The sequence below is a fragment of the Balaenoptera acutorostrata genome, chromosome 5, assembly GCF_949987535.1.
Source record: "Balaenoptera acutorostrata chromosome 5, mBalAcu1.1, whole genome shotgun sequence".
Classification (NCBI taxonomy): Eukaryota; Metazoa; Chordata; class Mammalia; order Artiodactyla; family Balaenopteridae; genus Balaenoptera; species Balaenoptera acutorostrata.
Genome location: NC_080068.1, coordinates 139,339,158 through 139,356,192, shown reverse-complemented (window position 1 = coordinate 139,356,192; position 17,035 = coordinate 139,339,158). Strand labels below are relative to the sequence as shown.

At 38.8% G+C, this 17,035-nt stretch overlaps 1 protein-coding gene across 10 annotated transcripts in view; it reads left to right on the top strand.

Moving 5' to 3' along the window:
- ELF2 (E74 like ETS transcription factor 2) overlaps positions 1-17,035 on the top strand; it is a 90,298-nt gene that overhangs the window by 17,688 nt on the left and 55,575 nt on the right. For 7 of the 10 annotated variants that reach the window (XM_057547229.1, XM_057547234.1, XM_057547231.1 and 4 more), the window contains exons 2-3: positions 4,241-4,328; positions 5,774-6,012. The exons of 1 other annotated variant lie outside the window; for it this stretch is intronic. In XM_057547229.1, the coding sequence (XP_057403212.1) occupies positions 5,941-6,012 (72 nt within the window). In that variant the 5' untranslated portion in view covers positions 4,241-4,328; positions 5,774-5,940. Of the gene's footprint in view, positions 1-4,240; positions 4,329-5,773; positions 6,013-17,035 lie in introns of those variants that run through there. 2 more of the 10 variants (XM_057547243.1, XM_007172352.3) reach the window with 1 other exon arrangement.

Here is a 17,035-nt window from a genome sequence, read left to right as displayed (position 1 = left end):
TATATGGTATACAGTTAAGTGCTTAATAAATGTTACTGAAAAAACTGGTATAGTAAGAGAGAGGAAAGAGGTGATGTTATTATAGGGGAAAAGTTGTCCACGAGGGGCAGGTAGAATCTGAATAATCAAAGAAGAGACCAGGGCTCCTGATGAGAGAAGGGAACCAGCAAAGGGATAGGGGTGGGAATGAGCATGGTCTGTGCAGTGAACAGTGAAGACATTTGTCTGATGGGAACATGTTTGTTTACCCTCGTATTCATCACATCTTTACTGTTTATCTGCTATATGAAAGGCAGTGGTTTAGGTGGTATCAACCACAGATGTTTAAAACCTGGATACACAGATGTTTAAAACGTGGTGCTTTGAGAAAGTGGTAAGAAGGTAAGAATATTAAGAAGGTGAAGAGAAGCAGGATTTTAGGGAGCACTCAGGAAGGGCATAGGTGTTGGGCTTGCTGTGGTTGATGGGAGGTGGCAACTGGAAGCTGTTACTTCCCTGATGTTCTTGTGAGGGAGGTATATAATGTGAATTGGGGGAAGAGAATTACAGAAAATGATCTTGAGCCCTTCAGTGATGAGGTTGCTTGAGAGCTGAGGCCTGGAAGACAGCTAGGAATTGGCCAAATGGGCCAACAGGGGAAGGGTGTCAAGACAGGAGAGAGAAGAATGTAGAGAACTGTAAACAGCTGTAGTGTAAACAACCAAGATGGAGGGAGTAAAGGAAAATGAGGCTGGACCAGTGAGCATGGATTAGATTTGTGACTTCCATACCGGAGCATATCAGAATGAACATTTCATAACTTCTGAAAAAGAGACCTAGACCCCTTGCTCATTTCTACTAAATCAGTATGCTTGCAAAGAGGTTGAAATTTCATCTTGCAGGTGATGATGGACTGCTGAAGAATTTTGAGAGGGGCCCGACGTTATTCCATCTTGGATCACCCTGACAGTGCAGTTAGATGGGCTGGAAGGGAGGGAAGGTTAGAGGCCAAGAGGCCAAATCTGAGGCTCTTACAGCTATAGAAAAATGATAACAAGGACCTCAACTAGGGCAGAGGATGTGAGATTATAGAGCAAGAGTCAGGAGTGAGAGAGGATGATGGTGTTGCTGGGGAAAGGAGTCACAGATGACTTCAGCCTCTGTTGTTTTAGGCAACTGGTGTAGGTGACAGGGTAGCTTATGGAGCTCATTAAGCACAGTAGGCGAGCTCATACCTTGGGGGAGGTAGCAGAGAAAAAGTTGAGTTTGGGACGTACTGGACTTGTTTCCCAGCGTCGTTCATCCCGTTTCATGGCTAGTCCAGGTGTTCTGACTGATTTCTCTGGATTCAGTCTTGACTCTTCTCTTTCATTCACACCCCGCATCCAGTTTGCTATCAAATTTTGTCCATTTTACCTACAAAAATTTCTAAAAGTTGACCACTGTTCGCTCTTTCCAGAACCTACCACTCAGTCCTAGCCACTGTCGTTTCTCACTTAGTTAGTAGAGTAGCTTCCAAATTGATCTCCCTGCTTCTGGCCTTGTCTCCTTGTCTGTTCTCAACCCAACAGCTGAATGACCGTCAGAATAATCAGGTCATCTCTGTGTAAAACCCTCCTTCTCCCTGGGTCAAAGGCAGAGTCCTCATAGAGGGCGTACATGACCCCTTCCCTTACCTCTTGGTCGTCATCATCTACTCTTCCTTCCTCTTGCTCGCTTCCCTCCAGCCGTATTGGCCTCCTTGCTGATCTTTGAACTTTCAGGCTCATTCCCTCTTGAAGATCTTGAATGTTCTCTTTCCTTTCACGAGGGAGCTCTCCGCATGCCCCCCGTCACTGGCACAACTCCTTCCTACTTCCGAGTTTTCACTCATATGTCACTTTTTCAGTGAATTCTTCTCTGATTACCCAGTTTGAAATTGCAGCCCTCTTCCTTGCCGAATATTTTCTCCTTTTGGTTCATTTGCCTCCTTAGCCTTTATCACCGTCTACATGGGTGCTAAACATATTTTGCTTTTTTTCATCTTTCCCCACTGGAATGTAAGATACATAAGAACAAGGACTTCTGCTTTTTTCACCACTGTACCTCTAGCGACCGAAAACTATTCATATATAAAAGGTGCTCAATTAGTGTTTGTTGAATGACTGAATTAATTAATGGAGTCCTTGGGATATCCTGGAATAGATGCTTGCTATTTATTTATACCCTATTTAATTTCACAAGGAAGTACAGGCAAGAAAGTATCTAGCAGACAAACTGGAGCCCATAAAGTGGTTTAGACTGGAAGAGAGATTTGAGTGAAGCCGTGGCAGTGCATGAGATGGTTTAGAGAGAGTGAAGAACCAGAAGAGGACTGGGGATGGGATCCTGGAAACACCTACCAGGATTGACCAGAGAGTTGCACTGTCCTTAGAGTTACCCAGGCGGGAACCCTGCCCTGGGTCTTGTGCTTTAGAGGTCCTCCTCCGGCCTTCCTGCAGCTAACCCCTGCTGATAGGATGAGGATTTTGAGGGGCCAATCCATCTGGAACCCATTTCTAGATCAAGCTAAGAGTATTTGAATCCCAGAATTCCCTGCCCATGTAACCCTTCACAGGTCTCTTCCCTGATTCTCTCCTCTGTTAACTATACCACACGTATGGGCTTCCCTAGGCCTAAGGGATGGCCAAGTGGCAGCTGTCTGCAGGCATGTGGCCAGAGCTTAGGCATGTTGTCGGGGATGTCCACATGTATGTATACGAGGCGCCTCGTAGTCTGGAGTGGAGCCAAAGGTGGGATGAGAGAAAGGGGCAGGCTGCAGGGAGATGGGGGAGTACGGGCCTCCCATCCCGCCCCACCCCGCCACCATAGATGTTGAGTCTGAGAATGCCAAATCAGAACTTAGCCTTGTAGGTTGTTATAAAAGTGTATATGTCAAGATAGCAGAGTAGAATAAAATTTACTAGCTTGTTAGTTTGATTTATAACTTTAAAATACTTAGGCATGTGGTACATGGGCTTACATTTGTACTCTTCAAGCTCCTTGAAAACTAAGGGTGGGCCTGCAAGAGGGAATTGAAAAGGAATAGCTAGAGAGGGAGAAGATAAATTCAAGATAGAGTTCCAAGGAGGGAATGATCAATAGTGTCAAATGCTTCAGAGACATTAAGTCCTATGAAGACAGAAATGTATCCATTGGATTTGATAACCAGAATTTAGTAAAAAATTTCATTTGGTGGTGATGGCTGCCAAACTTCCATAGAAGGAGTACCTGAGAAATCCGGAAGTGGAGACAGGGTATAAAAGATTTTTTGGGTAGAACCTTATCTGAGAAAGGAAGGAACTAGAGTGGTAGCTGGAGGGGTATGCAGGGTCATGGAGGAGTCATGTTTAAGATGAGAGAGTCTTGGGGCTTCCCTGGTGGTCCAGTGGTTAAGACTCCACGTTTCCACTGCAGCAGGCACGGGTTCCATCCCTGGTCCGGGAATTAGGATCCCTCGTGCTGCACGCAGCATGGGCAAGAAATTAAAAAAAAAAAAAAAAAAAAAGTTGAGAGAGTCTTATAAATGTTTAGATGTTGAGGGAAAGAACCCAATGTTCAGAAAGAGAAGGTTAAGGAAAAAGAGGGAATAATTGATGGGACAAGGCCTAAGATACAGTGCATAGATGACCTTTAGAAAGGAGGAGGAAGGCTATTTGAGGAGGCTTGAGGTGTTTAGATTTGTATGGGTGCTAAGTTTGGAGGGTGAGACAGCAAGAAAGTGAATAGCAGGAAAGTTAACAGGCAATAATATATCATTAGCGTCGTTCAACAGTAGTTTTCTGGGTTAGTTTTTTTTTCTAATTTTTAAAATTTTTCAGGTTTTTAAAATTAACTAACTTATTTATTTTTTACTGAAGTATAGTTGATTGGGTCAGTCTTCTTAAACTTGATTTTATACTCCTGGGGATCTGGGGTTATACCTGCGGCCGTGTGTTAAAATCCTGTTGGTTGATTGAAATATAGCCCATAATGTGGGGTATAGGCTATGTATGTTGGAATCTGTCGTTACTCGATACTTGGTATTTAGTGGTGACTTAAAATTTTAAGTTTGATAAAAACTTTTGATTCCTCAATAGCCGAGGAGTCATTTCTTTCTTACGCTCCTTATAAAATGTGCGCCATCAGGCTTTGGAGATGGTTTGTTGTAATAAGTACCTACTGGCAGAATCACACCTATTTTGGGCAAAATATTTTTTAGTAGAATTATATTAATGCTGTCTTTCCCCCCCCCCCCCACTAGTAGTTCCAGAGAACTGCTGGTTTATATTTTAACTCTTGCCGAGTTGTGAAAATAGTGAAGGATGCTTAGACTACTTAACATTCAAATTGTAAGTAAAAGTTATTTCTGCTATTACTATCTATATGATCAGAAAAGAGAAATTGAAAATAGTTGTTCCCTTGTATGATAATAGTAAGCTTTAGTGCGACGGGATTGTGGATTTTTCTTAATTTTTATTCTTAAGATACAAATACTTTCTATCCCATTTTCTGTTGATAAGATCAAAAAGGAGACTAATAGTACTGAATGGGTCTTAAGTAGTGAGGTGAAATTTCTGCTTTTTTTTCAGGTATTTTTATTGTAGAAGTTTATGGAAATTCTTTTATATTTTATTTCCGTATCTGTATGGTACCAGTGTTCAAATTTAATATAGGACACAATATTAATGGAATGATTAATTAGAAACGGTTATTCTTTTCTCTTTAAATATGCTTAATTTTTCTGCATTCTTATATTTTTATGGGAAAAAAAATCCTGTCAGAAAGAAATCTCTGTAATTTCTCTATGAAATATTTAACATATACAAAATCAAATAAAATGTAACTTTTTAGAATTATTAGAATAATCTAATGCATAAATCTAGATGATGTACATACTGATATTCATCTCTAGTAGGGGGAAAAAGCTTTAATTATGTCTTCTTGAAACCCTTTGCTATACTGCATTTTGAACCAATAGCAAAAAAATTATTGAGGAAAGAATGATAAAGTATATTAAAGTCATTCCAAGTCATTTCACTACCTTATTTTCAAACTACTTTGAAAGTATAAGTTACTCAAATTAATCTATTTTATAGACCTTGTAGAGTATTCAAAATGTGGACACAAAATGAGATTGCTACCATAAGCAAAAGATAATTCTAATTAATTATTCATATAAACAAACCAAATGAGCCAAAGAAGAATGAAACATTTACAGACCAGGGACTTCCCTGGTGGTCCAGTGGTTCAGACTCCGTGCTTCCACTGCTGGGGGTGGGGGGCTGGGGGTGGGGAGGGGCACGGATTCGATCCCTGGTCGGGGAACTAAGATCCTACATTCTGCGCGGTGCGGTCAAAAAAAAGAAATATTTACAAACCAATAAATCTTTTAATTTGTTAAATAGGTGAATAATTTTGGAAGTTGTCTCGGTACAGCACATTTTATGTTTTCAGTGCGTAAAATTTTTTTTTTAATTTCAGGAATTTTTACCAAAATATTTCAGGAATAATAGTACATCTTCATAAGGGGAGAAAGTTATAACATTTTATCTCTTAGAATGTAAATGTCTTAAGGTCACCAATGTGCAATAGCTTGGTAAGAACGTTATTTCAGATTGTTCACGAACTTGACAGCTGTAAGCAGACCGCTCGTTACTGCCCTCTTTTGACACAGGGCTGTATAAGCCTGTCTCCTTTTAGTTTACAAAAATGTAAAAAATTGGATGCAAAATAGGTTGTGCTTTATATCCATCTTGTATATTTTTAATAATTTTTCAATTCTTCCTCTTTTTAGGCTCTCTGGTTATTCATCTTTAGAAGACTGGATTTCTGGATATCTACTCCACTCCTTCTCTGTTGACTTTTCAAACATGATAGTGCAAACCTGTAACACTGGCAATCATCCATCAACCTTTAATTACGTCGACTGATTGCGTTTGAAGCTTCCTCAGGGAATAAACAATGACATCAGCAGTAGTTGACAGTGGAGGTTCTGTTTTGGAGCTTTCCAGCAGTGGAGTAGAAAATCAAGAGGTTAGGCATCCAATGTATTACATTTCTGTTTTGTTCATAGAAATCAATGCATGAATTAATTTTGAATTTAATGGGGAACAGGTATTTGAGAGTAGAAATGTACAATGCATGAGACTCTATATGTATGTCATGTGTCCTCATGTAATTAGGCAGTAGAAGGTTGAGGAAGGGACTGCTGGGCCTGAGTTGCCTGAGTTGTTGGAACATTGCATACATTGGAATGAACTGGGAGGAAAAAATTGAAAGAAAGAACACTGTAGTACTAGTCGAGAGGTTTAAATTGCTAACAAAATCCATTGCTTTGGATTTGAGAGTGTATAGGCATATACTGTACCTAAATACCTAAGTTAGATTCATCTTAATTTAGAATTTTGTATCTCCTTTAGCTGTTACCTTTGTCTTTTGGTTATTACATCTAATTCAGTGTGGGAAGCCATCATATTTTAATCATATGTTATTTATACTTAAGAATTTAGATAATTTGTAAATCAGAAAGGAAATTCAGTTTTTGAAATTTTATACTTGAAGAATTTTGCAGCTTTGGCATACTTGGTTATTTTTTTTGTTATTGATAACATTAAAGAATAAGAGATGGGAGTAGAAAAATAACAGTACCAGAAATATATGGACTTCCAGGGCCTGGCTTCTGTTCCCACCATTCAGTAAAGACTGTTGGGAAGTATCTAAATTAAAATGGAGTAATGCTGTCACAATACTGTCACAATAATGGACAAATATTTGGTCAGAGATAAGATGGGAAAATGGAGAGTTTACTGTATTTAAAAAATCTGTTTTTTCTGTATTCTGTGAAAGATACTGCTCTTACTGGTACTTAATACCATGACTGAGAAACAAGTTAGGATGTCAGGCTGTGTGTTCTGGAATCTGGATTTTTCTTCTAGCTTGCTTGGTGTCTGTGCAGTCTTCCAAGATAGCTATGGGCAAATTCAGTGGGTTTGTTTTCAGAGGACTTGGTAACTGAAATGTTCCTGTTGTATTTGAATCTAAAACTGGTTCAGAGAGAACATGTTTTATTCTCGTAACCAATTTCTACTTCTTTCTTAAAGATTCACTTTCTGTATGATCACTTCCAGGTATGATTCTCCAAAGAAATGAGGGACTCGGGATTTCTATCCCCTCCTATATCACCCAGACTAATTATTGCTTCTTCAAGTACTTTCTCTTTGCCCCATAGTTTTACTCTGTTGGTATTTAATTCTATTGGGGGGAGCTGCTAAGAACAGTAGGCAGAATATATTTACCATATGCTGACTGGGTACTGCTATTATGAGAAAAAGAGTACAAGCTTGTTTCTGGAAGACTCTATGCTTTTCTTCATTTACATGGAACCCCAGGTGTTCAAGGCTTGAAGAACTGATTATTATGAAAGAAAGAATCTGATAAATGAAACAGTTTTACCAGGGCATTATTGATTAATGATTTATGCGGTAGCCTTATAAGGTTGTCATAGTGGTATTTTAATTAGGTGGACAAGGAAGCCTTCTCTGAAGAGGTGGCATTTTAGTTTAGACCTAAATAGCATAAGGGATTGGGCTGTAGAAACACCTGGGGGAGAGAATTCCTGCAAGAAAGAAAAGCCACTAGTATCTAAAATGTCTCCTGATTTTACAAAGTGAGTTTTGGGGATAGTGGTATTTGAAAGATAGAATTTTGTCTTATAAGCAGCTATTCAGGAATGTATGTATAATATATATCTATACTATCTATACTCTAAAGTGTAGGGTGGGGTGGAAAAATGACCTGTCAAGATTTTATTACGATAGCTCCAGAATCTGAAGAAAAAATAAATGTTTAAAAAGTGGTGGGCAACACATTTTAAATCAACTATACTCCATTAAAAAAAATTTTTTTTTTTAATTAAAAAAGAAGTGGTAGGCATTTGGAGAGTTGTTAGTGATTTCTAGGCTTTATTTTTTATAACTTTATTACTGTTTATAAAAGTAATACATTTTATTAAATTAGGATAATTCTGTTTCTGACAAGGATAGCAAAAGAAAGTAAACTATAATCTTACTAATGAGTATAGGTACAAAAATCATAAATAAAATCATAATAAATTTATAAAATGCAGTATATTTTAAAAAATCCAATTACCAAATAGGATTTAGATATATGGGGATAATTCAATTTTAAGAAAACCATTAATATAATATATACGCCTACTAATATGACATATGATATGTTAGGATAAAATACTTGATGAAATAGGAATTTATGAAATTCAGTATTCATCCTGATAAAGACTCTTAATAATATAGATGTATATTTCCTTAACATTATTAAAAAAACTTAAAATCAAGAGCTAGAATCCTATTAAATGGTGAAGTACTGGAGTATTCTCTCTAAAATTGGAGAGAAAGTCAGTATGTGCACTACCATTACTATTATTTAATATTTTCCTGTAATCAGACAAGATAATGAAAAAAATATGTAAATATTATAAAGGAGACCAAATTATTATTTGCAGATAATATGATTTGCCACCTGGGAAAACCAAAGGGAATCCACGAAAACACATTAGAACTAATAAGAGTGTCTAGTAGTTTGGTGGGTACAAAATTAACATAAAAATATCTAGCTTTCTTTTGTAAGAACTGTAATTAGTTAGAAAAGATCATGGAAAGTAAGATCCCTTTCAGAAAATAATCAAAAAAATGTAAAATGTTGAGGAATAAATGTAAAAGATATATGGGACTTGTTTGAAGAAAACTAATTAATGATACTTAAGTAGACTTTAGTAAACAAAGAGATATACTTCCTATTTGGGTAAGAGAAACGAGAAGGGTCAATATTAGGCAGGATGTCAATTTCCTCCAATTAATCTATATATTTAATTCCATCTCTATCAGATGCTAGGGCAAGTTTGGGGGAAGTTGGACATATGGACCTAAAGATCGTATGGAAGAGCAAACATAAAGGAGTAGCCAGAGCAGTTTTTGCAAAGGAAATACATAGCAGGTAGGGCTCATAGAAATGGGGAATTAATGCAGAAAAAATACAAAAGGATTTAAGTATATTGTAAAAAACACAATGAGTGCAAGTTTTAGAGGGTATCTGCTTCCAGACAAACAAGATTGGGAGTTCTTCCACTTCACACTGTGATGGAATAACTGAGACCAGATTTGTACTCCCACCATAAACAACTAGGAAAATGAACAAAACATATGAGACCACAGTTCTGAGACATTCGTGCTACGGTCTGAATGTTTGTGACCCCCACGAAATTCATATGTTGAATCCAAACTTCCAAAGGTGATTATTATTAGGAAGGTATTCGGAAGTAGGGCTTTAGGGAGGTGATTAGGTCATGACGGGGGAAACCCTTATGAATGGGGTTAGAGCTTTTATAAAAGGCTCCAGAGAGATCTTTTGCCCCTTCTGTCATGTGAGGGTACACCAAGAAGTCTACGACCTGGAAGAAGGCCCCGACCCGGTCACGCTGCTACCCTGATCTCGGACTCCCCGCTTCCAGAACCGTGAGCAATAAGTTTCTGCTGTTTTTCAGCCACCTAGTCCGGCCTTTTGTTATCGTAGCACGAATGGACTAAGACACCTGGACGCCAGGCAGTGCAAGGCTGTTGCTCCTGAGAAGAGAGAAGTGGCTGCGCTGCGTACGGCTTGGGGCCACTTTCTGGATAACAGCGTGGGAAGGAGGAGTCCAGGCAGAGTGTGACGGTGTCGCTGAGTTGAGGAAACAAAATTTGGAATTCGGAGAGGCTAATGCAACTAATTTCAGGGGCAGAGTATCTGAGAGGAAGAAGCTGCCCAGAGGAAGAATGTTGGAACTCAGCCTTGGGTTCCCCTAGTCTTTAGCTGAATGAGCCCCCAGGTGTAGAGTGTGAAACCCTGTGAAGCCAGGCAAAGAATGATCAGAATGGTGTAAACTCAGTAATTTACTGAAAACGCCTACAGAATTCACTCAGGGCTGGGAGATCCTAGAGTTCCAGTCAGCTGGAGTGGAGGGTCCTCGTTAACTGCCCAGGGCATTCATTGGAGACTCTGGAAGAGTCATGCCTTACAGTAGAGTTGAACTAGCCCTAGAATAATAAAGGGGAGTCCAGACTTGCCCTAAAAAGGGTTAAAAAACAGGCCTTGAAAGTTGATCCATAAGTAATGTAACTATCTGTCATAGTAAACGTTATTAAAATAAAACAATGTGTAAATTATACCCAACAATGTAAATTTTACATATGAAATAATCATGTTAAATGCAAGGAAGCAGGAATAATATAACTTGGAGAAAAAATTGTCAATGAAAACAGAAATACAAATGGTAGATATGATGAAATTAGCAGGTAAGATTTCAAAACAGCTATTATAAATACACTCAAGAAATGTAAAGAAAACATGAATCTCAGAGGAGAGGTGTAAATGACATAAAAGAACCAAATGAAACTTCTAGAAATGAAATATATACTATATGAAAAGAAAAATTCACTGTATAAGATTAAAAATAAATTTGGTACTGTATAAGACCAGTGAATTTGAAGAGGGCAATAGAAACTACTTTATGAAGCACAGAGAGAAAAACTGAAAAAAAATAAATAAATAAACAGCTTGGCTTCCCTGGTGGTGCAGTGGTTGAGAATCTGCCTGCCAATGCAGGGGACACGGGTTCGAGCCCTGGTCTGGGAGGATCCCACATGCCGCGGAGCAACTAGGCCCTTGAGCCACAACTACTGAGCCTGCACGTCTGGAGCCTGTGCTCTGCAACAAGAGAGGCCGCGATAGTGAGAGGCCCGCGCACCGCGATGAAGAGTGGCCCCTGCTCGCCACTAGAGAAAGCCCTCGCACAGAAACGAAGACCCAACACAGCCATAAATAAATAAATAAATTAATTTAAAAAAAAATAGGTGAAGTTGATTGAAAATAAATGACTTAGTAGTTGAGATAGACTATCCTGCAAATTTTATATTATGTAAATGGTATTTCTTTTTAAATTACCCGTATAGACTTTAAGGTTTTTTTTGTTTTTTGGTCATTATTATTTTTATTTTTTTTCATTTATTCTCTTTTTTGTCATTGTTATTTTTAAATAAAAAAAGTATTTTGATTTTTCTTCTTAGTTATACAGGAATATAGTACAAAACAATAAACTCAGACATACTGAGAAAATGAAAATTCCTCTTTTATCTGCTCACCTCTCTTACTAGGTTATTAGTAGTTTGAGATATGTTCAGATTTTTTAATGCATTTGTAAAACAAACATGTATATAAATAGAATCATACAGCAGTACTGCTCTGTTAACCATTTTCCCCCCACTTATTTGTATCATGGATACTTTTCCATGATGATATGTGGATATCTGTTGAACCTTTTAATTGACGTGCAAGAGTCTCTCAGTATGTGGACATGCAATAGTTACTCAGTCCACTTCTGATGAGTGTGCTTTCTTTCTCTTTCTTGTCTTTTTTTGCATCATGAACATCTTGGTTGGGGGACTTGTCTTAAAACTGTGTTTGCTTAGCAAGCACACTTTTTATTCTAGTGACATATTTATTTGAAATGGCTTCTGGGGTTAAACACTGGGGAGGAGATCGGTCCCCCAGAGCTGCCACACTGCATATTTCATTTTAGATAAGGCTTTGAAGGTGACCACAGAAGAAAAAATGTGAAACAAATGTGTGTATTTTTTAATATACTCCTGAATTTCATGTCTTTCGATGTATCTCTAACATAGGAGAGTGATAAGAGGATTACACCACCACTGCCTTCAGCCATTTTACGAATATTTGTCTTTGGAAACTTTCGATGCCTGGAGAGTGATGACTTGAGTGCATTATAAAAGCACTTCCTAAGTGAACACTGCAATATTGCCCTTGTCCTGCCTCTTTACACTAAGAATCTCTCTCCTTGAATGGAAGTTTCTGAGCACTGTAAGTTGGTAGGATCGCCAGATAAAATATAGCCTGTCCAGTTAAATTTGAATTTCAGATAAACAACAAATAACTTTTTACTTTAAGTATGTTCCAAATATTGCATGGGGCATTCTTGACGTATTATTTGTTTATCCGAAATTCACATTTGGGTGTCTTGTGTCTGTATTTGCTAATTCTGACAGTCTTAGCTTATGGAGAGCTACGTAAGTTGAGCCAACACCTGCTGAAGCAGCGTTCACGCATTTTAATCATTGCATATTTTGGTGACTTGAGCAAGAGTGTGGTGACCCTAAATAAAATAACCTGGTGGATATGTAAGTTTTTAGTATATTACTGTAAAACAGAGACCTCCCCGATTCGTTTCTTTTCCACCCTTCTTCCCCAGTAAAAATAGCTAACTCCGCCCTACAGTGCAAAGCAGTAGTTACCTGCGTATCTCTGTGCACTGGCCATTGGCCCCTATCATTTGGCAGAAAAAAGCTCATGAAGTTACTCGCCATCGTAGATTAGCAAATGTTGAATTTACGAGTAACTGTTAATATTAAAATTTAGTGAGCTTTATCTTTCTTTGAACCAAGCTACAAATACTTAAATGCCAGTTTAGTTTGTATGAGGTGTGTATCGTTGAGGAGGATATAGAAATTGATATAAAAATGGATTTGAGGGGCTTCCCTGGTGGCGCAGTGGTTGAGAATCTGCCTGCTAACGCAGGGGACACGGGTTCGAGCCCTGGTCTGGGAAGATCCCACATGCCGCGGAGCGGCTAGGCCCGTGAGCCACAATTGCTGAGCCTGCGCGTCTGGAGCCTGTGCCCCGCGACGGGAGGGGCCGCGATAGAGAAAGGCCCGCGCACCGCGATGAAGAGCGGTCCCCGCACCGCGATGAAGAGCGGTCCCCGCACCGCGATGAAGAGTGGCCCCCGCTTGCCGCAACTGGAGAAAGCCCTCGCACGAACCGAAGACCCAACACAGCCAAAAATAATAAATAAATAAATAAATAAATAAATAAATAAATAAATAAGAAAATCCTTTAAAAAAAAAAAAAAAATGGATTTGATATAGAAATGGACCCTTGCTCTCAATCATCTTATTATCTCGTCAAGGAGTTGGATATGTAAACAGGCAATTATAATACAGGGTAATGCAGAGTGGTAATAATAGGTAAACGACTTGTCATGGAAGTACTTGGTATGGAAAAATTGATTCAGATTAGGGGATTGTAGAAGACCCCCTGGAACTGTGTGCTGAGTGGATGAAAAGGAGCTGGACAGATAATGGGAGGTAATTTCAGCAAAAATCATGGACACTTTCACTTTGGGGAACAGTAGATATTCACTGTCTTGCAGTTCTGGAGGCTAGAAGTTTGAAAACAAGGTTTGGCAGAGTTGGTTCTTTCTGAGGGCTGTGAGAGAGACTCGCTTCCATGCCTCTCTCCTAGCTTTTGGTAGCTCCAGGTGTTCCTTGGTTTGTAGATGATGTTCTCCCTGTGACATTGTCTCCCCTCTGTATGTATCTCTCTGTGTCCAAATTTCCCCTTGTTATAAAGACACAGTCATATTGGATTAGGGCTTATCCTAATGATCCCAACTTAACTGGATCATCTGGAAAGACCCCATTTTCAAATCAGTTCAGATTCACTGATTTGAATCAGTGAATCAGTATTTGGGAGTTAGGATTTCAGCATCTTTTAGGAGACACAGATCAACCCTTAACAGGTAGGTTGAGGGTTATATTTCACAGAATGTTAAAAACCGTTGTTTAGTATGTTCAACTTTCCTTTTAGACAAAAGGGTATTCATGAAAACTTTTTGTATAAAGAAGTAATACAAAAAATTCTGATTGTAATGTGAAAAGATGCCCTCCAAAGTTGAGAGCAAGTAGTAGGTTTAAATACTATTACTATGGTTACAGTGTAATGATGGATATCACTAATTGAGTACTTACTTTGTGCTAGACACTGTGCTGAGTACTTTGTGATATTTAATTTTCAGGGGACTTCGTGAGGTATGAGTTATTACTGTAACCTCTTTTTTTAAATATGAAGAAACTGAGGTTTAGAGAAGAACACAGGGTGGGGGAACAGGGAGAGATGTTGATAATTTGTTCCATTTAGATGTGTTAAGTTTGAAGTATTGGCTGAACATTCCTATAATGATGTTAAGTTGGTAGTTTAAAATTTGGTTCTGGAGTTCAGGAGATGGGCCAGAGTAGAAGACAGATATTTAGTAATTGTTAGTACAGATGTGCTATTTGAAACTGTAAGAACGGGTGGACTTGCCTGGGAAGGTAGTATAGAGTAAAGAGAAAGGAGGTGCTGAGGACAGAACCTTGGTAACGTGGCTACAGTTGAGTCACTGGGAATGGAAGAAGAGTCAAGAGGAGATGCTTAAAAGCAGCGTGGTAGAAAGAGAACAAAAACGATGCAAGAAAGAATTTTTAAAATGAGGTGCTGGTTGGACCTTCCCTGGTGGCACGGTGGTTAAGAATCCGCCTGCCAATGCAGGGGACCACGGGTTCGAGCCCTGGTCCGGGAAGATCCCACATGCCGCGGAGCAGCTAAACCCGTGCGCCACAACTACTGAGCCTGCGCTCTAGAGCCCGCGATCCACAACTACGGAGCCCACGTGCTACAACTACTAAAGCCCACGCGCCTAGAGCCCGTGCTCCGCAACAAGAGAAGCCACCGCAATGAGAAGCCTGCGTACCGCAAGGACGAGCAGCCCCCGCTCGCCGCAACTAGAGAAAGCCCGCGTGCAGCAACGAAGACCCAACACAGCCCCAAATAAAATAAATAAATAAATTAATTAATTTTTAAAAAAATGAGGAGCTGGTCAGTGTATAAGAGTCTGCAGCAAAAGGTAAAGGAGGATGAAAACTGAAATAGAATTTGGTCCTTACTGACATTTTGAGAGAGTAGTTTCAATGAGGTGGTAGAATCTAGAATACAAGGTATATGTAGATAAGGAGTCAAGGAGTTAGACTATTTTTTTTAGAGGTGTGTACAGGTATAAGAAGCAAAGATCTGGAGTTCATTTAAAAGAGAGAAGAGTTGAACTTTTTAAAGATTTTTGCTTTTTTTATGGTTAAAGGCAAGGAACCATAGAAATATTGAAACAAGACAAAACCCAACTAAGGAGTGGGTCCACAATCCTAGTTGATGGGGAAGAGAGTATAGATAGAGGGATTGGCCTGTACAGAATTCTAGTCCTCAAGTATTTCAGTTTAGAAAATTTTATTTCCTACCGGTTGGGTATGGGTGGGGGAGTTCACAGTAGAAGATAATCTGAGATTAATGTTACTATTAAAAATACTATTAGATTTTAGAAGAATGAAAGAAGTTATAAGTCCCTTGGACTATAGATAAATATTCATTGCTTGGGTCAATATTAGTTTAAATGCTGCTTATGATATTGCTTTCTGAGTTTCTAATGAGTGGAGACCTCATCAGTTTTGACCTATCCCATGCTTGTCTTTAATAGCTGTTGTTTAGCTGGGTGGTACTGAGTGTGGGCTGTGATTATAAAGCTGATCCAGGAGCATGAATGAAGATTCAACTGTCAGTGTACCCCATTTGTGAAAAAGAATTTTTTTCTAATGTTAGCAAGTTGGACTCATCTTTTGCCTTATACAGAGTAGGAAATTCAAGGTTAATATTCAGTGTGTACTGTCTTTTTAAAAAGTCACTGTATCTTTGTTTTGTAGTTTATTTAAAAATTTTGTGCAATGTTTTATACGAAGCAAGAGTGTACAAAATATATATGTTTCAACTTAAGAATAACAAAAAGAGGACATACTACCTATTGCTCAGGTTAAAAAGTAGAAATTATTAGTGTTTTAGAATACTAAGTGTGCCCCACCTCCTATCCCCATCCCTGTTCCCAGAGGTGCCATTATCCTGACTTAATGTGTTTACCTGCCTTTACTTTTCCTTACAGTTTTATTGTCTGTGGATATTTCCTAAGCAACATATCGTTTACTTTGAAAAGATGAATAGTGTACTAAGCTAACTGAGTTAGGAAGGGGCGGGCAGCATTACCATAGTTAGATGAAAGCTTCCAGGAAACAAGCTGACTAGTCAGGCATCAGGTTCACTGAGCTTGAAGAGTTTCTACTCAGGTAATCATTAAGCAGTGTAATGAGTTAATTTTGGAAACATAGGGTACCATCTTGGTCAGGTATCTGTCATTGCTATAGTATGGGCCAGGTATTGCAGGTTTGTTCAGCAAGTATATGGTCACATGGAAAGAGTGCTGTTCTTTATTTTTGGTTTCTGAGCTCTTTGTGGTCTTCCAACACTTAGGAATAGATTAAAGCAGAATCTTTACCTCATCTGGGAGGTGAAAATGAGAGGTCCCAGCTGATCCAGGTAGCAAGGCAAGGTGGAGTGAGTAGGTACATCAAGACAAGCCAGATATAAATAAAAATCTGGAATAGGCCTATCTGGGCATCCTGTCCTTAGGAACAATGTCAGTGGTTATCTTGGTGATGACAGTTTCAGGAGTCACGTCACTACAGCTGAACTAGTTGCCCTTTAAATCCAGTGCACAGCTGGCATCCTGGAACTTCTCTTCACAATCCAGTCCTCCTAAAGATTACTATTGTCTCTCTCCCACATTGGATCTTCTTTATTCTGTATCCTAAGTTATCGTCTTTGCTAAAAATTTACTTTTTTGGTGGAATACTCTCTCCAGTTGCTTCTTGAGAAAAGATGCATGGAAGGTAAACATTTTGAGGTCTTTTATGTCTGAGAAAATATCTTTATGCTACTTTCATAAGATGGTTTGGGTGAAGAATTCTAGGTTGGAAATAATTTTCCTTTATAATTTTGAAGAAATGTCTCCATTGTCATCTTCCTTCCAATATGACTGTTGAGAAGACTGAAGTCTGAGTCCTGATTCTTTGTATGTGACCTGTATTTTCTTTCAGGAATCTTATAGAATCTTCTTTTTGTTCCCTGATTGTGATATTTCACAATGGTGTGCCTCAGTGTAGGTCTCATTCTTTATTTGTTTATGCTAAACACTTGGGAGGCCCTTTCAAATGGGCAGCTCATATCCTTCAGCTCTAGGAAAATTTCTGAAATTCTTTCATTTCCTTCCAACCTCCCTTGCCCCCGTCTCTGG